Source organism: Epinephelus lanceolatus, chromosome 3, assembly GCF_041903045.1.
Source record: "Epinephelus lanceolatus isolate andai-2023 chromosome 3, ASM4190304v1, whole genome shotgun sequence".
NCBI classification, from domain to species: Eukaryota; Metazoa; Chordata; class Actinopteri; order Perciformes; family Serranidae; genus Epinephelus; species Epinephelus lanceolatus.
This window is the reverse complement of record NC_135736.1, coordinates 35,940,364-35,964,991: the sequence shown is the minus strand read 5'-3', so window position 1 is coordinate 35,964,991 and position 24,628 is coordinate 35,940,364. Positions and strand designations below refer to the sequence as shown.

At 40.8% G+C, this 24,628-nt stretch overlaps 3 protein-coding genes across 3 annotated transcripts; all 3 read left to right on the top strand.

Annotated features, from left to right (window-relative positions):
• Nucleotides 1–255: 255 nt before the first annotated feature.
• Nucleotides 256–9,885, top strand: sp6 (Sp6 transcription factor). Its single transcript, XM_033623617.2, has 2 exons — nt 256–457; nt 5,209–9,885. Exon 2 carries the CDS (start codon nt 5,328–5,330, stop codon nt 6,252–6,254), a length of 927 nt encoding a protein of 308 aa, XP_033479508.2. The 5' UTR covers nt 256–457; nt 5,209–5,327; the 3' UTR covers nt 6,255–9,885.
• Nucleotides 9,886–13,154: 3,269 nt separating this feature from the next.
• Nucleotides 13,155–17,804, top strand: cwc25 (CWC25 spliceosome associated protein). Its single transcript, XM_033623368.2, has 9 exons — nt 13,155–13,318; nt 13,890–14,062; nt 14,149–14,385; nt 14,480–14,549; nt 14,780–14,925; nt 15,069–15,138; nt 15,488–15,693; nt 16,121–16,288; nt 17,265–17,804. The coding sequence occupies exons 1-9, from the start codon at nt 13,301–13,303 to the stop codon at nt 17,374–17,376; spliced, it is 1,200 nt and encodes a 399-aa protein (XP_033479259.1). The 5' UTR covers nt 13,155–13,300; the 3' UTR covers nt 17,377–17,804.
• Nucleotides 17,805–18,703: 899 nt separating this feature from the next.
• Nucleotides 18,704–22,396, top strand: psmb3 (proteasome 20S subunit beta 3). The gene is made up of 6 exons (XM_033623482.2): nt 18,704–18,838; nt 20,028–20,212; nt 20,487–20,594; nt 20,733–20,910; nt 22,058–22,152; nt 22,241–22,396. The coding sequence occupies exons 1-6, from the start codon at nt 18,836–18,838 to the stop codon at nt 22,287–22,289; spliced, it is 618 nt and encodes a 205-aa protein (XP_033479373.1). The 5' UTR covers nt 18,704–18,835; the 3' UTR covers nt 22,290–22,396.
• The last annotated feature ends 2,232 nt before the right edge of the window (nt 22,397–24,628 follow it).

The following is a 24,628-nucleotide window of genomic DNA, read 5'->3' as shown; positions in this document are numbered from 1 at the left end:
GTGGGGGAAAAAACAGTGGACTAAAACTGGAACCTTTTTTGATAGTAACCCAGACTACACTTTCTGATATTTTGCAGCTCTGATGAACAGCCCGATTGATCCGCGTTTTTTCCCAAAGCGAGCCGTTTCCTCACCTCCAGCCGAGGAGGGCGCATCCTGAGAGGGGCAGACAACACAGCAGCAGAGGGCGGAGCCTGCATAGACTCAAGACGCACAGCCTATCATAAAGTTTGTCACTACTCACAGTGCTGCTTACCTGTGCGCCAAAACGCCGATTCTGCCTCACTTGGACCGCTCGCGATGGAGAAAATCAGATGAAATATGATGAGGATATTATTTTTCTGTGTATCGACGAAGGGAAGAAACAGTAGAGCTGAGCCGAGACTAAGTTTCTCCAACCAGGGTGCTTTTATTCCTAAAAGAAAATAACAACAGCAGCAGCTCCAAGGACAAACAGGTAACTCAGGAGATTTAATTTGCTATCACTGCCACTTACCTTAAGCCTCATAGTCCTATCTGTTTACATAATATGGAATATAAATAACCTTCATTAACATTACCGGAAATTGCTATATTAATGATTTATTAAACTGTAGGAACATCTTATAGGCTTCAAAGTCATCGACAGGGAACTGTGAGTCGATTTATGAGAAATCAAAGTTATGTCACATTGAACGCAGACAAGAAAAATCAACAGAAAGTCAATTTAGTAGAATTTAGTAGATACAACATACACACTAAAACTCAATTAATTTGAACATAATTAAAAATATATACATTTACTTCAGAGGCCATTACAGCTGCAATATAACCTAAAAATGTCGTTTATTATTTATAAATTATGTTTTATTCTTCTCCTGTTTGCTGTATTTAAGTTAACTTGTGTTCTGGGGTCCAGTATGTCGATTAAAAAGTGATTATCGAGTTATATATGTGATGTTGTGCTGAAAAAAAGATACCAAACATTGGTGTGGTATTCATGTGGTATGTAGAGGCAAAATCAAAAGTATTCAAAAACAGTCAGGACTCCAGGATTAAAGCTGTCATTGGGTTAAGATAGTTCAGTATTAGCTGTCTAGATAAAACTCGACTAAGTTTTAGAATATAAGAATATAAAGTCCAGATTTTCAGGTATATGATATAATCAAAGTGTGGGTTATAGCAGAAAGTCAACAGGCTGACCTGAAGGGCCAGTGTCAGTGTGATGTAGCCTGTGTGGTGTTTACTCAGATACAAATAATGATGCAGGTTTTCTCTCTTAAAATCCTAGTTTAGATAATGTTTCACAAGAATACAATTAGATTATGGGGAATCGCACCTGTATATTTTTAATGAAAAATGAATCAAATCTGAGCAGGAATGCTGTTGAGGAAATTTGCTGCCATTCACTGTTGCTGTTAATTTGGAATTTTGGTCTAATGTCATTGCTCCCCTATTTTCCTGTCAAGTAAACTATAATATTTTCATGTTTGCTGTTGGGACACGCCACAGGGACTCTGTCAAACAACTGGAGAATAATGACAGATTTCCAGTACTATACAATAAAAGACAATATTGAAGTAAATAGATTTTGAAATAAGATGGGTTAAAAAGTACACATGACGGGGTTAGTTAAATATAATATCCATTAAATTAATGTGTTTGCACATCAATCTGGACTGTCTGATTTGAGTTTTGATCAATGTTGTTTGTATATAAAGGATTTAAATTAAAAAACGCATGACTTAACTGACGACTGATCAAGTGCAGGTCTTTATAAGATAAACTTTATATGTAGTATTCAAATTCTTTTCTTCAGTAAAAGAAATAATACAACAAAGTAAAATACTTGTCATGCATTCAAACTTTCACCAAGTAAAGGCATAGAAGTATTAGGAACAAAATGTACATAAGTATGAAAATGAAAAGTACCAATATGCAGAACGGCCCATATCAGTGTTAAATTATTGTATCATTGAATTATTATTACATTTAATATATAAGTGGTACTTAAATGTTGTAATTGGTTGAGGTGAAGCAGTTTTAACTGTACTTCATATACAGTCGGGTAGATTCATCCTAAACAACATAATTTTTTATGAACTCACTATAAGTTCTGTCTGTAACACTTAAAACGGAAAAGGAACTAGATTGTAAAGAAAAGTAAAATGTACTTTATCATACATTATATATGCTGTATGTTAGTGAAGTCTACAAGTACCTCAAATTTTTACTTTAGTAAATGTTTTAACTAACTTTCCATCACTGCAGTATTTTTACATGTTTTAGAGTAAATCAAAATTCTACTTTTTTGCAAACCTGAACAGGTGTCACATTGTGTGCGTCTCATTTTAACTAAAATCATGTCTGTATTATGATATTTAATCTACTTATCCATTGAATCAGACATACTGAAACAACATAAATAAGCAAAACTGCAGCAAAAGCAGCTTTTGAAACCTTTAGCAGCATTTTTAGTAGTAAATAAGGAGTGTCAAACTTGTTATAACTGAGTGCATCCACTTAGAGGAGAGAAAAGGGTACAAAAACACACATAAAGTTGTTGTCATGAGAAAGGCAATATATCTATCATAGTAAAATATGTAGCAGACGACACTGGCACTCCTAAATCACTGAGGATGTAAAGCTGTCATCCATATCTAAACTATCTCAGCACTTAATCATACAGTCAATGTGCAGAGGGACCGATTAGCAGACATGCACTTTCCATCTCCAGCTCTGTATCTCATAAACCTGACTCCTCACTCAGGTGTGCAGATGACGTTTAAATTTAAAATCAAGTCATAGCATTTTATACATTTGAATATAGAGTCAGTTTCATTGCTCCTTATTCAGATTTTTACCAGTCTGGGGTCAGACTGGTCACTGGGCGTAACACCAGTTCTTGTGTTTGTTTTTCTATGTTTAAAGTTCACATGTTCACTGAGCAAAGGTCAAAAAGTTTAGATTTTGACAGAAAAGCATTTGAAGTTCATCGTGGTTCACTCTTCTAACAACTGACCTGACCCCTGCCCCTACTGATGGGCTCCACTCCATCCATCTTGTCCTCCAAGCAGGTTACAACAAACTACTTGTAAAACGCCATTTGACCCAAAGTGGTTTGTTTGGAGTGTCCACAGACAGTCAGCGTTACTGCTTTAACCGTTATTCAACGTCTGGGAGGAGACAGGATGGGAGACATGGTGGTGGGCAGGATGAGGATTAAACTGGGCCTGTGAATTATTCTGGAAAATGGACCTTAAATTGTACTTACACAAAAGTTTAAACTAGCAGATTAAAAAAGGGAACGCTTATGTTGGAATATCCTGATCATTAGGTCATCCAATGGAAACAAAAAAGAACATAAAGTGTACAAAACTGATTGTTAAAACTCAAGAGAACTGCATCCATTGTCGTGTTTTCGCATTAAAAATGCAGACTTAATTTCGCTCCCTCTCTGCGCCTCTTCCCAATGGCAGACTTGTAAACTGGGGGCTTTGCTGGGTCTTGGTCGGGCAAGTTTTATGACCAGAGCTCTGTCATTGCTCTGTACCATCCTCCTCCCCCCAGGCTGCCGCCCCCCCTGAGGGCCCCCCTGTGCCAGCTGTTTCCCTCAGGAGCTCACAGCACTCCCAGCGCTTTGGTGACCGGAGGAGGATGGCGCTGTCTTCGTTTGTTTACGGTTATGTCAGTAAGAGCGGAGTTGGGGGGACCATTCCGTCGTGCGTCTGAGTCGCATTCCCAAAAAATTACAGAGCAGCAGCTCTGGCTCCAGGCCGACGTGAAATAAATCAGCTTGACCTTTAACACCAGACCTTTCATTAGGGAATTCCAAACTAATTGCTTTACGATTTCATTGCGACTCAAAAGCATCTCTGAGTGGTTTTGACTGAACCTCTGAGGAGGACGTGTAATCCTCTTGGTTTGGCTGTATTGACTCAACAAATTGAGATCTACTGAAGGGATCCTTCACTGTCAGTCAGAGTGACACCACCTGTATGCTGAACCACGTGCACGCTCCACCCGTCTCTAATGAATATCAGACAGGATGTATGTCTTCCACTGGAAGTTGACCTCTTGTTTCTGGGCGACCTTTTGCAGTTTGGTATGTCCGATATGGTTTCACAACAAGTGATCTCAAGATACCAGCCTCTCAAGCTTCAGCCTTCTTTACTGTTTCCTGCCGTAAAGATAATTGTAGATGTTCGAGGATGGGGGTGTGGTGGAAGTCAACAAGATTGTTTGGGGCTAGGACATGTTCGGAGCCAAGCACAGGTCTTGATGGCTAGCAGCTTCTTGTCATAAATTTCCACAGACTTGTCCAACTTTAACAAGCTTTGTGCCACCTCTGTAAACCAGAGCCCCTCCTCCTGCTGAATGACTGACGATGTTGAGGTGTGCACATACCTGGAGTGGGGACAGGATGCTGTTTCAGAGCGTGTGCCCATAATTATATACATAAAGTAATTGTTCTCATGTCATTGTTGGTCTCCTATTCTCAGGCTCCTGAATGCCGTCAGTCTGCAACTGTTGATGCGTTCTGCCGCCAGTGTGTAAGAGGCGGGCCGTTTTATGGGGCTCCTTTTGTAACTTGCCTGGAGGGCTGTTGTTGTAAATCATGTGTGATTCATAAAAAAACAGGTTCTCCAGTCTGCCAGGTTTCATCTCCACAAACCTCAGAGACGTACAAATAGACTTTGGCCTGCAGCCATACCTCCCTGGAACTTCTTCCTTTACCAAACTGCTCCCCTGTCAACACTCCCCTTCACTCTCGTCCCTCCCCCCACTGCTGCTTCTGCCTCTGCCTCTGCACAGGGCTGATGATGTTGTTTTCTTTGCGCTTGTCTTTGACTGTCCTCCATGGGAAGTACCTGGCAGCGGATGCATGTGGCAGGCTTCTGCCTGGACACGTCTGTCTCCCCCTCTCTTCTGTCTCCTCGGCCACGCAGCGTGAGAACTGCAGTATCCATGGCAATGAAGGAGGTGTGCTCTGGGTTTAAATGTTGTAGACAGGAGGATTTAGACCTGAATGTCTGCACTTCTGAAGTTCAGAAACGTTAGATCAGCAGAAGCCGAGTAATTTCAAAGCTTTTCAGACTTGAAAAAAAATGACCTCAAGACTTCAAAGTCATGTGGTTCACTGAAGTCACTGAAAAAATGCAACTGAGTGAGAAAGTTTGAGCTGATACCAGATTTAAGGAGATAACAGTTTGTTCTTTCTCTCTGCAGGTTTTTTCAACACATCACCATCCCACCATGTGCTAATCTTCTCAGCGTTACCCAAAAGATAGTGAACACTTTGAGCTGCCGACCTCATCAACAGTCTTGCACCTACACCAGCTTCCCTAATGGCCCACCCTTACGAGCCTTGGTTACGGACAGCACCACCAAGTGGCAGCTCAGAAGACATGAACATCCCCTCCTGGTGGGACCTCCACAGGGACGTCCAACCGGGGAGCTGGATAGACCTGCAGACGGGGCAGGGTGTCGGCTTGCCTCCAGTGAGTCCAGGGAGCTCCATGGGGTTGCAGCACTCTTTAGGGCCCTACGGATCTGACCCGCAGCTGTGCACCCTGCCTCCAGCTCAACTCGCTCCAGCCTCGCACTCATCTCACCTCTTCCCTCAGGATGGCTTCAAGATGGAGCCACTGGGCCCTGAAATGCTACAGCAAGAACCGTTCTCCTTAGAGGAACCACAGGAGAGCACTGTCTCAGCCCGGCCCAAGCCGCAGCGCCGATCCTCTTCCAGAGGTGCTGGTCAGACTGCATGTCGCTGCCCTAACTGCGTCCATGCTGAACAGCTGGGCCAGAGCACTGATGACAGCAGGAGGAAGCACATGCACAACTGCCACATCCCTGGCTGCGGTAAGGCCTACGCCAAGACCTCCCACCTGAAGGCTCACCTACGATGGCACAGCGGGGACCGGCCGTTTGTCTGCAACTGGCTTTTCTGTGGCAAGAGGTTCACACGCTCTGATGAACTGCAGCGCCACCTTCAGACCCACACTGGTGCTAAAAAGTTTAGCTGCGCATTGTGCCCTAGAGTGTTTATGCGCAATGACCACCTGGCCAAGCACATGCGCACACATGAGTCCCCACCAGGACATGGGGAGGAGAGGGTGAATGGAGACGGGAGGATGGATAAGGGCTTTGATACACCAACACCTCCTCAGTCATCCTCCAATGTGTCTGCCTCTGACACCATAGAGCCCCCGCTGAAGCTGAAATGTGAGACAGACCCCTCGGTCTCCAGCGTGACAGGGCAGTCTGGCTAATTTCATCACTCTCAGAAGAATTTTCTGCAGTTAAAGGTTGACATATCTCTGTCATAGAGGTGTCATAGTTTTACGATAGAATAGAGAATAGAAAAAAGGTTTGGAGAAACATGTACGGATAAAAGTTGGATGGAACAGGAAGTGTTTGTCCGTGGTCCTGTGAATTTATCAACTGGGATAACTCAGTGATAATCTAAATGTTATAACACACAGACAAAAAAAACAGGAATTTTATTAATTCTGTGGATAAAACATTCCTCTGTTTACTTAAAGTGAAAGGTGGCTAAGGAGGCAACCGAGCTAAAGCTACAGCTTGTTGCTGGACTTCCATCGCTGCTAGAGCTACTACGACCAGTAGACAAAGAGCCTGGGACGAGATTAACTGAAGGTGGTTTGTTAACTTGTTTACAACGAAAAATGAATCAAATGTGTTACTGCAGGAGTTGGAGAAACGTTTGTCTCTAACACAGTTTAATATACCTGTTTCAAAGGCAGCGTGCTTTTGAACAGAGAAAGGGAGACAGTTTTGTTTTTGTCTCAGACTGTCACCATATGTGTGTAGCCTACTGTGCAAGTTGTGATAAGACACTGGAATATAAAACAGCCTTTTGTCATTTTGAAAAGGTCAGTAGCAGTTTGGATGGTTGACAGTACATGCCACAAACTGGGTGTGTGTGTTTAGTTGGTATGTAAGTAATTAAAATGTTACAGAAAGAAATGAAAGTACGACACACAATAACACTGTGCTGTGGCAGCATGCTATGATGTTGATAATGATGTTATATTATATAGTATAGTATAATATAAGAAATGGGAAAACCATGCACTACAAAGGCACCAAAAATGGTGTGTTGCTGTTGCCACTGATGGCAAAACACTTATTAATGCGTATAATTATACAGTAGGAGAATGTGAACTGTGGTTCAGGCTACTGGATGCAAAAAAACATTAAGTGTGACAATGGTGTGAAAAAGTTACGATCACATCTAACTGAACCTGAACAATGAAAAGTAGTCAGAGCCGCTGAGGACAGTGATGCCCTCCAGTCCTGGGAGGTGAGAACAAGAAGGTAAAGCTGAGCTTCATGATCACCAAAGATGGACATGGAGAGAAAATGCTGCCTGGACAAATGAATAAAGTGTCTGATGCTACATGCTGATGACAAACAATCATATCTGGTATAAACACGACCCAACAGGTCCACCCTGTCGACACTACAGCCTGCTGGTGTTGGATGAAACTTACTGAGGTAGTTTACTCCTGTGGACTCTGCAGTCCAAAGATTTGAAGCTGCAATAATCATTTTTTTTATATTAGCAATGGATCAAACTACTCACTCATAGTGATGATCTCACTGAGAATTATCGATCAACTCTGCAGCTCTGAGTATATTATATGTTTCAGCAAATTTCAACTCATAGTTTTCTGGCCCACAACTCTACTGTTTCGGTTTGGTCTCACGACTCTCATCAACATCGACATCTTTAAAGGTCCAGTGTGTCAGATTTAAGGGGATATATCGGCAGAAATGAAATATAGTACGTTTTCTTTAGTGTATAATCACCTGGAGATATGTATCGTGTTTTTGTTTTCTTAGAATGAGCCATTCAAATCTACACGGGGAGCAGGTCCTTTTCTACGTGGAGTCTGCCATGTTGCACTGCTATGTTTCTAAAGTAGAGTGGACAAACCAAACACTGGCTCTAGATAGGGCCATTCCAGTTTTCGCACCAGCCACCGTAGTTAGCAGCCCCTCAGTGACGAGCAGCGTCGGAAATACACTGATTTTTTAAAATGTGAAACTGCTTTATTCAGAGTTTTTACTGGTTTAAACCACCAGTTGTTTTGAAGAGGAAGAGACCTCTGTAGGTAATTCGACTCATGGTAAAACCTCCGTGAATGTCTAGATCTTAAGTTATCAGAGAAAAAGGTGAGCACGCATTAGCAGGTGCCTGTCTTAGATAGCCGAACTGCATCTGAGAAACACTGATTTGTAATGTGAAACCGCTTTATTCAGAGTTTTTACAAGTTTTTATCACTAGGTTTGTTTTGGAGAATAAGAATTCTCTGCAGATAATTCAGCTCCCGGTAAAAACTTCCTGAACATCAAACATCGAATGAATTCTAACCGGGAGAAGTTTCAGCTGGCTGCAGTATGCAAACATCACCACCAGATGCCACAAAATCCCCCTAAATCTTACACACCTGTCCTTTAAGCCTGATTTATGAAAGGGTGCTTGACACTTTTGATAAGCGTCACTCGACAGAAATTATAGAGCTGCACAACGTTGGCGAAAGGGTTCAGTTGCTATCCTACAGCTGACTTCTTTAGTTACATTAGATCATCCCGATCATTATATGTATCCTACTTTTGCATTCTGATAATGGAGGGATTGGATGAAATCCGTGAGTGTGAAGAGGAAGAGATTATAAACTTCCTTCCACTGAGCAGATAACGGGAGCACAAGAAAAGGAGGTGATCAGTGCAGGACATGGACAAGGAGATTCGTGACTACGAAATCACATTGCACGACAAAATATGATGTCAGCGATTCAACAAAATTGTCCAGGTGCACGCCATGAAAGGAAAGTGTCCAGCGACACTTTATTCTGTTGAAAATACCTCATTTCTGTCAAGCAACACTTATAAAAAGTGTAGAGCACCCTATCCTAAATCATACTATATGCCAGTGTTGTATGTACAGTTCTTTCTGCTGCCCTCTGCTGCCAAAAGTTGCGTACAGCTTTTCATATCATAAATGTGCAGCAGAAAATATTCTAGGTACGTCCCTTAAATCCATACCTCAGACGGTTCAGGCAGTGGTGGATGCAGAAGGTTGTCCTGCCAATACTATCCAGGTGTACCTCATTAAGTAGGTTAATACAGTTCTTCCAAATATGATCAGCTCGATAACCATTTGCGTGTTGGATCAGGCCATCGTCCCAATCATCAACAAACATGGTGTGAAGGGCTTATCTCTCAACACATTTTATTAAGAGCTGTAGGTGTGTCTGCAGTTTTTCCAAGTTCACTGACAACTCGTCTAACAAAACATTTTTTTCCACCCATTTCACTCTGAATCACGTGCAGAGAGCAACTGTGTCAGCAGTCTAGTCTAGTTCATGAAATAAAACACAGTTGAACAACACAAGCATCAGAATTTATTTAGGTTACTTGTTTGGAATAGTTTCATAATCAATAATATGTGATCAATAGTTCTGTAGCAAGCAGTATGAGCAGCTTCACAGTTTAAAACCTTTAGGATGTATGTAACCCATCACAGGCATTAGGCTGAGACTTCTATATGTTAGGGAGCTTGCATTACTGGAGGCTCACGATTGCTGTATTTATGTATAGAAGATAAGAAATGGAAGACCGTGCTTAAACAGTCAATTATTGTGTATTGACTATTATTATTATTATTTTCTGTTGATGTCAGTTTTGATAGCCTTCCTTTATGTTGGTCAGTAGAACAAGATGAACAACTTTTGTTTTAATTGGTTGCTGTAGAAAATGTTTTAGTCGACTGTAAGAAAACAAGTTCTAAAACCTTTAATAAGTTAATTATCATGGTGTAATAACTTGTATTTAATCTATTATTGTCCTTCAAATAAAAAACTATATTCTGTGTCCATGTTGAACATTTATTTACCAACCATGTTCTAACTGTCAATTATTCTGAGCTGTTTCATTTTCACTCATTAGTAGCAGTAGTGGTAGGAGAAGAAGAGGTGACTTTTAGAGCCTGTAAATGTTTGTATCATATTTTAGATACCAGACTGTGCATGATTTCAATACAAAATTGACTATGTACACAATTATTATTATAATTCTGAATATACAGTACAGGCCAAAAGTTTGGACACACCTTCTCATTCAATGCGTTTTCTTTATTTTCATGACTATTTACATTGTAGATTCTCACTGAAGGCATCAAAACTATGAATGAACACATGTGGAGTTATGTACTTAACAAAAAAAGGTGAAATAACTGAAAACATGTTTTATATTCTAGTTTCTTCAAAATAGCCACCCTTTGCTCTGATTACTGCTTTGCACACTCTTGGCATTCTCTCCATGAGCTTCAAGAGGTAGTCACCTGAAATGGTTTTCCAACAGTCTTGAAGGAGTTCCCAGAGGTGTTTAGCACTTGTTGGCCCCTTTGCCTTCACTCTGAGGTCCAGCTCACCCCAAACCATCTCGACTGGATTCAGGTCCGGTGACTGTGGAGGCCAGGTCATCTGCCGCAGCACTCCATCACTCTCCTTCTTGGTCAAATAGCCCTCACACAGCCAGGAGGTGTGTTTGGGGTCATTGTCCTGTTGAAAAATAAATGATCGTCCAACTAAACGCAAACCGGATGGGATGGCATGTCGCTGCAGGATGCTGTGGTAGCCATGCTGGTTCAGTGTGCCTTCAATTTTGAATAAATCCCCAACAGTGTCACCAGCAAAACACCCCCACACCATCACACCTCCTCCTCCATGCTTCACAGTGGGAACCAGGCATGTGGAATCCATCCGTTCACCTTTTCTGGGTCTCACAAAGACACGGCGGTTGGAACCAAAGATCTCAAATTTGGACTCATCAGACCAAAGCACAGATTTCCACTGGTCTAATGTCCATTCCTTGTGTTTCTTGGCCCAAACAAATCTCTTCTGCTTGTTGCCTCTCCTTAGCAGTGGTTTCCTAGCAGCTATTTGACCATGAAGGCCTGATTCGCGCAGTCTCCTCTTAACAGTTGTTGTCCAATAGGGCTGTCGGCTGTGTATTAACCTGACTTCTGCACAACACAACTGATGGTCCCAACCCCATTGATAAAGCAAGAAATTCCACTAATTAACCCTGATAAGGCACACCTGTGAAGTGGAAACCATTTCAGGTGACTACCTCTTGAAGCTCATGGAGAGAATGCCAAGAGTGTGCAAAGCAGTAATCAGAGCAAAGGGTGGCTATTTTGAAGAAACTAGAATATAAAACATGTTTTCAGTTATTTCACCTTTTTTTGTTAAGTACATAACTCCACATGTGTTCATTCATAGTTTTGATGCCTTCAGTGAGAATCTACAATGTAAATAGTCATGAAAATAAAGAAAACGCATTGAATGAGAAGGTGTGTCCAAACTTTTGGCCTGTACTGTATAAGACGTGTGCCTTTCAAAATTATGTCCATTTAATTGAATAAGCAGGTGCACTCCAGTTGAGGTGTACTAGCAGCTCAAAGCTGATCAAGAGAAATGGGAGGCACATGAGCTAAATTTAAAGTGTCATAGCAAAGCGTCTGAACACTGTTATATCAAGGTTTCAGTTGTTTTAGTTTTATCAACTACATCTGCAAAAAAATTCTATAATCCTGTTTCCGCTGAGGCGTTATGAGGTATTCAGTGTAGACAGATGAGGGAAAAAATGAATTAAAACAATTTTAGCAACACACACACACACATTTTCTTCAGCACAGACTGTTCTGTAAGGGTTTTTCTTTAGAAATACTAGCTACTTTCACCTCTTCAGGCCTATAAATCCTACACCCGAAACTACAAAGGACAAACCGCTCTGTAGTCACTAATAACATATGTTCTCACAAAAGGTCCAGTGTGTAGGGGCATCTAGTGGCAGAAATTTATGACTATGTTTTCATTAGTGTATAATCACCTGAAACTGTGAATCGTAGTGTTTTTGTTACCTTACAATGAGCCACTTATATCTACGTATGAAGCGGATACGACAGTAGCCCAGAACAGACAAACCAAACACTGACTCTAAATAGGGCCATTTCGTGTTCGCAGCAATGACCGTAGTTCTCCTACACCAGAGATACTCAACTTGCTTTGCAAGGAGGCCAATTTTGCAAAATGAAAGGAGGCAAAGTGCCAGACACAGAAGACACATACAGGGCACGTGTACACAGGGGCGTTTCTAGGAACGGAGAACATTAGGGGCATAGACCAGACCTCTGTCAGGGGTCCAGTGGATTCTCTCCTGGCACTGTCTTTGATAACAAGCTCTACTTTGATGCTTTTTCATGCACTCTGGCACTGAATTGATATTTAAAGTACAAAAAAATCCCAGTTTTAATCAATTTATTGTCGTTGTGAATTAGAAAATGAAGTATCAAGCATCCTTTTGGGGGCTGGACTTGGCCCATGGGCAATAAGTTGAGTATCACCGTCCTACAATTTTGGCACACAAGTGAAGTTTAAGTCCAGCAACCTCACTGCTAGATGCCACTAGAGCCTACACACTAGACCTTTAAGGCCATAGTATGGTAGGAACAGCTTCGTTAAAGGAATACTTCACCCCCAAATGACTATTTGTATATCAATTACTACACTTTGTTACATTGAACTGGGAAGAAGACTGTTTTTCTAGCATGTCTCCACAGTGAAAAAGGAATTTAAAAACTCAGAATATTCTTGATGAATTAAACTTACTGGGGTCCTTGTGTCCAGCAGAAAAAAGACTATACTGAAAAATCTCTCAGACAAATCGTGCAGTATGAATATAACTCCAGTCTCATTTATCCAGTCATATGCTCAGTTCTTTAATGTAAGTTTTACATTAAACTGTTGCGTTCATGGTCAGGATTCCGAAAGAATTTTTTGAGCCTCAGTCACTCAGTTTCCTGCATTCTGGTGAATTAATTATGGACCAATATGGACATTTTCTGCCTCAATTTATGCTGTCTTAAATGTCTTAAATTTTGTGAAAATAAAAGACAAGATAAAGTTGTTATTATTGAAGGGGCGTGTCCCCTGCGTCCCCACAGAAATCTTTGTTAAGTGATATTTAGTAGCCTGCTTTATTCACGAAGACACAGCTGTACTGTAAAGACCTTAAGTCACCTGAAGGCACCATCAGCTGGAACCGGAAAGTGAATCATACAAACAGGAAGTGTACAAAACACATCACACAAGAGCCTCGGTGGCTCCATTTTCTAGCTAGCGTTGAACTTTCGTCGTTCTATATTTCACACTTGTAGGACAGATTTGTCTATTTCCATTTTTTTTTTTTTTTTTGGATTGAAAAAAAAAACAAATTTTTCAAGATGGGAGGCGGCGATCTGGTAAGTAACTTATTTCTTCATAGGCGCTATCTCCTTAGGGACCATGATTACCAAACTCCATTCAGAATATAGGTGTTTTAAAATGTTCGTTTCCTTACTGGTGTCTATATAGCTGTTCAAGCTTAAATCAATACCTACAAGTAATAGTTACGAGCCACAGTTCAGTTCAGCAATACTCACTTTACCTTTGGTTTTATCTTATTCTTATGTTTTAATTCCTATTTCACTAGCTTGTAGCTAGTAAATTAATCTAGCTAGCTTATGTTAGCAAGCATTAACTAGACGTAAAAGTCAACTAAAAGTTGACATTTCTGTTGAAATATTGTGCTCCATGGTAAATTATAACCATGCCGAATATAGCAAAAGATGTTATATATTCCCGGGAGATTATCATCAATTGTTTGTGTTCATATGTTTGCAGTCAGATTTTATACTCATTCTGTTTACGTTAATAATTTTTGGTTGATACTGTTAGTTGAACCCTTTCAAGTCAAATTTGTACCCCTAATCTTGTACCTGATAGTATCCACAGTTAAAGACACTAAATATCGTCCATTTTGTCTTCTGCCAGAACTTGAAAAAGAGCTGGCATCCCCAGACTATGAAAAATATTGAGCGTGTTTGGAAAGCTGAACAGAAACATGAGGCTGAACGCAAGAAGATTGAGGAGCTCCAGAAAGAACTGAAGGAGGAACGAGCCCGAGAAGAGATAACAAGATTTGCAGAGGAAGCTGGCTCCATCAAGTTAGTCCTCTGATATTAACATGAAAGTTGTGTTATAGTTTAAGTCCAAAAGTAGTGTCTAAGTCATACCTTTTTTATGATGACAGAAAGAAAGATGACCGCCTGGACTGGATGTACCAGGGCCCTGCTGGCCAGGTGTCCAGAGATGAGTACCTGCTGGGACGTCCCATTGACAAGCAGATCACCGACCAATACGAGGAGCCCGAGAGCGGTCCATCAGCTGAGACTGGCCTCCTGCCTGGGTCCATTTTCAATCCCACAGCTCCTGCCTCAAGCCTCGACCTGGCTGCTAAGATCAGGGAAGATCCCCTGTTTGAAATCAGGTCAGTAAGTCACTTATCTCCTATAATTTGTCCTGAAAATATGCTCAAAGTTTCAAATTGTTTAATTTATGTTTTGTCTTGTTATTTTTTAAAGGAAACGTGAAGAAGAAAAGAAGAGAGAGGTCTTGACTAATCCAGTGAAGATGAAGAAAATTAAAGAAATGGTAAAATTACTGTGTAACTGTTTTGATGCTTTATTTAATTGTTCAGTTGTTTTACTGTAAATAACGAATTCACTCATGTTTGATATTTACAGCTATTTCTAAGCATCTGTCAGTGATGTTTCCACTTACTTTGTGAACATATGACAACTGCAGCTGTGTTACAAAAGCGGTACAGTGTCAGGAGGTGGAGATTGTCATGCACTTTAATTTACTGGTCAGTTCTTTCACAGCTGCGCCAAAATCTCGACAAGAAAGACAAGAAGAAGAAGAGGAAGAAGGACAAAAAGGAGAAGAAAGACAAAGAGAGAAGAAAGGAGGAGAGGAAGTACAAGAGGAGGAGTTCGAGCTCAGATGAGGAAGACGAGAAGAAACACAGGTATGTAAATGTACATGTGTGATTTGTGTCTGCTCAAACTTAAAAGCACACTTACAATGCAAAAATATCACACACACAGATGAAATTAAATCAGTAGAGCAATTAAACAAGCTGTTTAAATATCAGCTGTAATCTTTCTTTAGGTCACATTCACGAGATGAATCTTCAGACACCAAATCTCGTTCCCATCATGTTCCGGGCTATGGTCTACAGGTCAGTGAGCAGCAAAGCAGTATTTCATTATACCACTGTTATTCTGATCACGCATACACTGCTGTTAAAAAGTCTGGAATCATCAGTTATTATGATGTTTTTCTTCTTTTCTTCAATAATGTCTCTTTTAATAGAAATAAAACCAGTTTAATTAAGACACCAACGTTGTCCTTCATACAAAGTAACATCTATTTGTAAAGAGGACTTTCTACAACCTATCAAGCTTTTGTGGCAGGCAGTTCCAAACTTGTGAATGGCATTGTATACATGATCCGTTCTTCAGTTTCAACGATTAATCTCACACTGGGCCAGACACTTAAAGTCCTAACAATCAAGTCTTCCCTCTCAGTTCCCCGCTGGCAGACATCACCAGTCCTCAGCTTCCTCCAATCACTCAGGGCGCCGTGAGAGGAGCCGCTCCCGATCGCCTCACAGGAACAACAGGGAGAGTCACGTCCACTCCTCTTCCTCGCACAGAGGAGACAGGAAGGTTGAGCCCAGAGCTTCCAGTCCACAGAAGGAGCGTTACCAGAGACAGAGGCACCATGTGTCCAAGTAAGACTTCACAGGGACTTGTAAATGATGGCTATTGTTTAGCTAATGGCATTATTCTAATTTGGACAGTATTTTGATTAAGATTCATTACTTGCTTCGCTTATAGAAGTATGGCATTCGTGTTTTGCTGCTAATGACTGAAGTCACCCATTCCTCCTCAGATTACAATGTTTCTCTTCAGTATTCAACCTTGAATCCTCTCTGTCATGTTGCTGCCATGGTATTTGCCATCAAATAGTTGGTTAGCTGTACCATTTCTATCTCAAATTACTCCTCTTCCATGTCATTTTTTATTCTTACTTTGATGTTTAATCAGGAAAATGCCTCTTGAATAGTAATGTGTTTTTCAGTGAATTGTCCTAATCACCACCCACACTGAGTGGATTTCAGTCATTTTTCTCATGTTTTTTTTTTCTCTCGTATGTAGGAAGCTCTCTGCAGAAGAGCTGGAGCGTAAGAGGCAGGAGATGATGAGCCAGGCCAAGCAGAGGGAGGAGGACAGGGAGAATAATGTGAAGAGATACAAGAGGCAAGACGAGCAGGAGAAGCAGCGGGAACAAAATGTCAAGCATGACCGTCATGCTGGCTTCATTCAGTAAGTTTCTGAGCAACATGGACACAGATATTGAAAGAGTGTGACATGATTATTGTTCTGTCTTAAAAGGTATTTTCCAACCTGGACCCTATTTTCCCATGTTTTTGTGTCTGTGTGACTAATGGGAGCAACCATTTTCAGAAAGTAGTCCGGTTTTGGCAGCAACGTAACAGACTGCGTGTAATAATCCCTGCGGGCATTTGTGCATCATCAATTTACAAGTGGCATAAACATGACCTTTTAGTGCTTTATCACTAACAGGCTCAGATTGTTATAATAAGTGTCTGACAACTTATGAAATGGATCTTTTTAGGGGTCAACCTTTCTGTCAAAGAGAAACACCAGACTCCACTGAAATTTACAATAATTTTAGCCTATATGGAGCCAGCATATTTTCACATCTAACAGGGTGAATTAAGGGTTTATTTCAACCAAACCAAAATTGGTGATTGTTGGAACAGTGAGGAGGCGAACGAAGATGGCTTTTGTGTATTTTATTTTGTTTCTTTCAGCTTTGAATGAAGTCTATTTTACAATAATAAGATAAGTGCTCATTTAAATGGAGTCTGGTGGTTTTGACAACAGTGAATTTGGAGCACTTTCTGGTTAAACAAAAAGGATCTTACTCTTTAATAAAGAGATCTGTCTCTGTAGGGATCCTTTCAATATTGTTGTCAGACACTCATCATTGGAATCTGAGCCTGTCAGTGGCAAAAACATGCACTGAAAAGGGATGTAAATTGACTGTGCTCAGTTGCACCAAGTAGTTACATTGCAGCCTGTTCTGCTGCTGTGTCAATACTGGACCAATTTCCAAATATATTTGTTCCCATTAGTCACTTGGACACAAAAACATGGAAAAATACTGAAGTTACCCTTTAAATCCACAAATAATGTCCTCCTGAGTTGTCTTCACTTTTCACCTTTCTTGCGTACTTCACTTTAGCTCCAGTAACACTCACCTTTCCTCTTTCAGTAACATGAAGCTGGAGAGTGCTGCCACCTCGTCATTAGAGGACAGAGTGAAGAGGAACATCCACTCCATTCAGAGGACGACAGCCACAATGGACAACTTCATGAAGAGATGAAGACACAACACATTTGTCATACAAATAAACTGAACTGATTAAAAAGGCTTAGCGAGATAATTTCACCCACCCCTTTATCTGTCCCTTTAATGTACTGAAGCAGCTGTGTATGTGTGAGACAGTGAAGATAGCTGGTGTGGTGGGAGTCTGTCATGAGCTCAAACAAGGACCTACATGTCTCCATGCCTACCAGTGGATTTTATTTTGTAAATTACTTTCCATAACAGTGACATAATTTATATTTCAGACTATCGTGACTGATCTCTTGTGGTTCTTCAAAGCCAGTAGGTCTCTGAGATCTGAACTTTGTACAGTGTATTGTTTTAGTTTTTACAGTATTATAGACCCTGCTTTTATCTTACAAGGTTTTTGTAATATATGTTACTTAGTCCTGTGAGTGGAAAATTGAATAAAAACATATTCCCTGAGCTCCATTATTTGTTTTGGCTTTTTTTTTTCATTAAATGTATGTTTTTAGTGTGGATCCTCTGTCGTTCAGATACTGCTTCATAAAACACACCTTCAAATGTACACATATTCATATCAACACCCATATTTTATTCCTATGGTCTAAAGATGAACAACTATCCTAAATCCAAAATCTAGAGTGATAAAACTCAAATTTGTGATGACGTGGCAGCCTCCAGCACACCTGACGGAGTGTGCGCCGATATAGGCGAAGCGGCACAAGTTCGATTTCAACCTGCAGCCCTTTGCTTCATGTAATTTCCCCTCTCTCAACCCACTTTCGTATCTCTCCCCAGCTGCACTATGATAAAGGGAAAAACCCCTAAAAATAATCTTGTAAGAGTGATGTCATCAAGCATAAAGTGTGGAGCTGCTCCATAGACGATGAATTGGGAAATATATACTTGATGACACTGAGAGCACCCAGAGGAATGTTCTGAGTGTCTGGGTACATTTTCTTTTTTGGAAGCAGGAACACTACGATTTAAAAAAAATGTACATCCTGACTCCTGATGGTGATCTTCCCCTTTAAATTGTTTATTTATTTTGGTGGTTATAGTTGAGCCAATATGGTTTGTTGTCCATCTTAACAATATGAAGGCAGGCCAGGACATACCTTAACTTTTTGTCACTGTCATGCATTATCATTCAGTTGGTGGAACAAAAAATATCCTTGGTTGCATGCCCAGCCTAGTGATTGTCTCCCTCAGACCTGAAACTGAAATCTGCCGGTTTGAATTTCACTTTAACACGCCTCGAACAAACTATACACGCACCGCTCGCCAGTGCCCATGTCCTCCAATGAGAGCAGCGCTTTGCACTGATCCAGCCAATGGCCTTTTGCGCAAGCGCTGACGTAGTACAATCATGCTAGTCTCATCCACTGTGTTTCTAAATCGTGTAGTCACTCTGGGAAACAGTCACTTATAATATCCCAAGAAGTGGCGTTTACAAGTTTTAGGATCTAGGAAAATACCACAACACCTTCACAATGGTAAGAACATCTTACATATATTGTTTGCGAGTGGTTTGTGTGGTAAAATGGTTTAAAATTAGGCTGACAATTACAGTGGCTCGGCTAAGCTAATATTAGGACGCTAGCTCACTGACATCTTTAGTATGCTCACTAAAGTTTAAGTTAGCTAATATCCTCTGAAAACGATTTTAACGCTATAATTTCCTTAGATAACCCGTTAGCGTAAATAATATTTCAGCTAACGATGCAGAAGAATTAACTAACAGTAGCCGGTGTTAGACGGAAAGCTAAACACTTAGCTTACCTAGCTAGGCATGAGCTAGCTAACGTTGCATCTTGTACGCTGGTTTTCTGTCCGTGCAGGAATCCTCCTTAATTACATTTTGCATCTTCAACAGAGGCAGCCTTAAACAGTTGTAAGTAAGTTTAGGTTGTACCAACATCAGTTAATATCTGATCAGACAATGTCCCCCCTGGTTTGCTGGAGCTTCAAATTAACACAGTTAAATAGCAGTTGGATAATGTAAAGCTACTGTCAACAGAAAACAGGTTTAAAAGCTCAATAACGACGATTTCCCCTAATTATCATTGCATTTAGAAATATATCTGACGGGATATTTCAGATACTGGTCCACCGTTTGTGTCCTATAATTATACTTCCATTTTACTCTTACTTTGATTGTTACACTATGAGCTTTTATAATCTACTGCTCCATGTTGACACACATGGGTTAGAAATAACTGAATTATGTGAGGTAATAGATATATTTCAGTCATAATACTCTACTATTACAACAAAAAATACATTGAATATTATTTGAATGTTACCTACTTATTGACAGTGTCCTTATTGTTAGCCCAGTCCTGTGATTGAGGTTCTTATTTCTGCCTTTAATACCAGTATTGTTGATCCTCTTTTTGCTCAATAGCAAGGTGTCAACTTACAATTATTGTCATTGTCAAACAGTGTGCCACTTATTTTCTCATGATTGTTTGGGGAATGAAACAAAAGAAAAAAGTGAGAAATGTTTATCAACATGTCAAGAGCTGAAATTTACATATTTCAATTGCTTGTTTTGTCTTTTTGCAGTAAAAAGACTTTAACAATTAATAGATCCATCAGATACATTTTCTGTTAATTGACTTATCAACTGATCCACTAATCATTTCAGATCTTACTGACTAACCTTTCTCCTTCTTCATCCAGTCTATTATGTCCTATAACGGAGGGGCCGTCATGGCCATGCGGGGGAAGAACTGTGTGGCAATAGCAGCTGACCGGAGATTTGGCATTCAGGCTCAGATGGTCACCACAGACTTCCAGAAGGTGTTTCCCATGGGAGATAAGTTGTACATCGGGCTGGCTGGACTTGCCACTGATGTTCAGACAGTGTGAGTGTGCTTAACCTCCATGTCTTTCTCTCAAACTAGTAAAGCAGTTCTGTCACAACCAACGGGGCCATGATGGCAGGTGTTCTTTGAGCTCTACAAATTGGCTTTTGACAACTTTTGGATCTTATGTATTGTTAAGAATAACACTAATTGAGACAAATCGTTTATTACTAACTATTTTGGGGAAACTGTGGTATTAGTAATGCTGTTAGTCAAAGCTAGAAAAGTAGGATTAGTGTCTTAGGAATGATGGATGTCTTTGCTTCGTGTGTAGAGCCCAGAGGCTTAAATTCAGACTTAACCTGTACGAGCTGAAGGAGGGTCGCCAGATCAAGCCTAAGACCTTCATGAGCATGGTGTCCAACCTGTTGTATGAAAGGAGGTGAGTGCACCAAACTTGATTTAGATCCATTTTAATGTAAACAGGACCCTTGTCCAACTATAAAGCTGCACACTGAAGACATAAATACTTTCATAGACGGTGAAAGAAAATCTGATTAATGTGTGATGCTCTCATCAGATTTGGCCCATACTACATCGAGCCTGTGATTGCCGGACTAGATCCCAAAACCTCAGAGCCATTCATCTGCTCCTTGGATTTGATTGGCTGCCCCATGGTGACAGAAGACTTCGTTGTGAGCGGCACCTGCTCGGAGCAGATGTATGGCATGTGTGAATCTTTGTGGGAGCCAGACATGGTAAGTCGAATGTGAGGTTTGAAGGCACTTTGATGTAGGGGTGCACTGATTTATTGGTTTAACATCAGTATAGGCCAATATTCGTCTCGTTAACTGCCATAGGCCTAATCAGCAAATAAGATGACGATCACTGATGGTTGTAAAGCAGGGCTTGAGATTAACAGCGTCCTGTTGTCCTGGGGGGCACAATAGAAAACATGTTTGTAGTCAAGTTGAGTAAATTCACCTGCGATGCACCTTAGGTTTTTCCTGATATTGCTACATTGTTAACAACTAATGCACGTTGAAATCAGCAGGTGGAAACCTAGTTAACGTTAGCAGTTAGCAGCAGGTGGCCAGAACTAAAAGCAAACACAGGTAGCAGTGAGTTATATTATGATTCACTCATGCTCTGTTCATAAATGAGTATTGGGAGAAGGTTGATTACAATAGCAGCATGGTGGTGCAGTGGTTAGCATTGTCGCCTCACTGCAAGAGGGTTTCTGATTCGAACCTGGGGTGGGGGAGCAGGAGTTTGCATGTTCTTCCTTTGTTAGCGGAATTTCTCAAAGTATTCCAGCTTCCTCCTACAGTCCGAAGACATGCAGGTTAATTGGTGACTCTAAATTGGCCATAGGTGTGAATGTGAGTGTGAATGGTTGTCTGTCTCTATGTGTCAGCCCTGTGATAGTCTGGCGACCTGTCCAGGGTGTACCCCGCCTCTCACCCAATGTCAACTGGGATAGGCTCAGAATTTCAGATTAGATACATACTCCCTACTCATATGCCTGTAGGTGGCTTGCTACATGATGTTTGCTGGATCATTGTGTGAGTGTGTATATTTATGCTATGTGCATGTAAATGGAGATACTACTACCTTTAATATGTAGTATTGCTAAAATTGTCAGATATAACTTTTACAAGATCATGATAGTTTCTCTGTACAGCTGACAAGTGACAGTTTCAATACAGGAGTATAAATCTGCTGCTCTTGTCAGGAATATCTACTGTCTATTTAAACATTTGCTCCACCGAAGCTAGTTTTTAGAGACTGACCTACTATTGTACAGTATGTGAGGTCTAACAAGGGTTCAGCCATTCTGACCACAGGTATTCTTTAGATAAAAAGTCATGAGTGGTTATTTGAGAAATGTTTTCCATCATGCAGGAACCAGAGGACCTGTTTGAGACCATCTCCCAGGCTATGCTGAATGCAGTTGATAGAGATGCAGTGTCTGGTATGGGAGTCGTCGTACACGTCATGTAAGTACAGTAGTAGAGGAACAATATGTACAGGTTGAGTGGAATGACAGGTTTGCAGCAAGTGACAGCCTTTTCTTTTCTTTGGCAGTGAGAAAGACAAGATCACCACACGAACCCTGAAAGCCAGGATGGATTAGAGCTTCTGTTTCTTCCCACACTTCACCAACACACGTTTTTGTATGAAAATATTAAACAATGCTTGTACTGTCTCTTTTTTCTTCCTCAATAAATCTAAAACAATGAACTTGACTGATGTTATTGGTGAAACTACATTGCCACATTTTGCAGATCCTTTTGTTGCATGTTACATATTGTGTAAACCTGATACCAAAGCTCGACATACTTGACAACTAAAAATACAAAAATGAAAGGAAAGACACCAGCAGGACTGACTGACCTAAAAATACATAAATCTTTCCTTATACTTTATATGACAACTAGCTTTGGTTGTACATCAGTTGTAATGTCACATTGCAAGTAGGGCTGCCACGATTAGTCGACTAATCGATGACTAATCAACTATTAAAATAATCGGTGACTATTTTAGTAGTCAACTAATCGGTTTGAGTCATTTTTCATAGAAAAGTACTATAAAAGTACCCCAAAATACTCTTACTGCAGCTTCTTACGTTCAGATATTGGCAGCTTTACACACTCTCCCGTGACAGTGAACTAAAACCCTTTGGTGTGAGTATGAAACAAGACATTAGATGACGTAATTTTGGGGTTTGGGTGAGACAGACCGACATTTTTCAACATTTTAACACATTTTTCGATGAAATGATTAGTCGACTAACCGAAGAAATAATCGACAGAGTAGTCGACAATGAAAATAATCGTTAGTGGCAGCCCTAATTGCAAGTAGCATCATGATCATGACACGGCAGACACACTCCCAATCACTTGTCTTAAAAAATGTGTATGCTATGATATTTTGTCAGAAAAAAGCCTGTAGGGGTCAGTCTTGGGCTGAATCCAAATTTCCTCCCTCTGGACTTCAGTCGCATTTACTACGTGCCCATTGTCATGTAGAGACTGGAGTTGAGGACGCTAAATAAATTAGGCATTATTTACAGGCCTTTTATTCTTTTTCAGCCAGTCTGTTAGCCCATATATTTGGCATGACACTGCACAGCCTCTATCCTAATGGATATGCTGCAGTAATAAAATGCATTTTGATTAGGCTCCCTCCAGAGCACATATTTCTGTATCATGATGTGGTTGAATATTATCTCAGACTTAGTAACTATTTAATTTTTGTTTTTTAGTCAACAGCTGAAAAGACAACAGTGTGTGTATTGCACTGAATTGTGGGTGATTAAATCAGTGAAGTCTGCACTTAAAGCCAGGTATGTTCAAAGTCTGGCCCAGGGACCAACTGTGGCCTGCAGGCTGTTTGAATTTGGTCTGCAGGCCGTAAATATACTGCATGTGGCCCCCCCACACAGCGTTGGTTAATCAAGTAAGTTCACTTTGCAATCATGTTTTTATCATCTTAGAAATATTTTTTAAAACATATCTATTTTAACTTTTAAAGACGAGACCGTTTTACTCACCTTCATTTCTTCGTGCCTGGGTCACTTCTTTCCTGGATCAAAAATATATTAATCAAGTCCAGACTGTACAGAATTCAGCTGCAAGGTTTTTAACTAGAACCAAGAGATGTGATCACATCACTCCAGTTTCAGCCTCTTCACACTGTCCCCCAGTTTGTTTTAGAAAAGATCTCTGATATCTCCAACCTCTCACTCCCGTACACGCTAGGACCTACTTGCTACAGGGGACACAGTTTGCTGTCAGGGCCCCGAGGCTCTGCAATAGTCTGTCCGAGGAAATCAGGTCGGCCGAGTCAGTGATCTCTTTTAAGTCCCTTCTTAAAACATACCTTTATCAGAGAGCCTTTCCTGATTTTACTAGAATTCAGGTTCATTTATCTTCTAACCGCTTCATCCTCTTGAGGGTCGCAGGGGGGCTGGAGCCTATCCCAGCTGACATCGGGCGAGAGGCAGGGTACACCCTGGACAGGTCGCCAGACTATCGCAGGGCTGACACATAGAGACAAACAACCATTCACGCTCACATTCACACCTACGGGCAATTTAGAGTTATCAATTAACCTAGTCCCCAATCTGCATGTCTTTGGACTGTGGGAGGAAGCCGGAGTGCCCGGAGAGAACCCACGCTGACACGAGGAGAACATGCAAACTCCGCACAGAAGGGCTCCCACACCCGGGATCAAACCGGCAACCCTCTTGCTGTGAGGCAACAGTGCTGCCGCCCAGAATTCAGGTTTTTAGATTTTTTTTCCTTTCACCTCACGATGGCAGGACTATCACACAGTTTGTAGACATGCACCAAGTAGGAACTACAGAGGCAGAACAAATAAACAGACGGTAAACAACCAAGTGATTGGTTACCTTACAGCTGACACTTCCTATTCGGTAGTGCCATAACAGAAAAAGCATATAGTCAACAG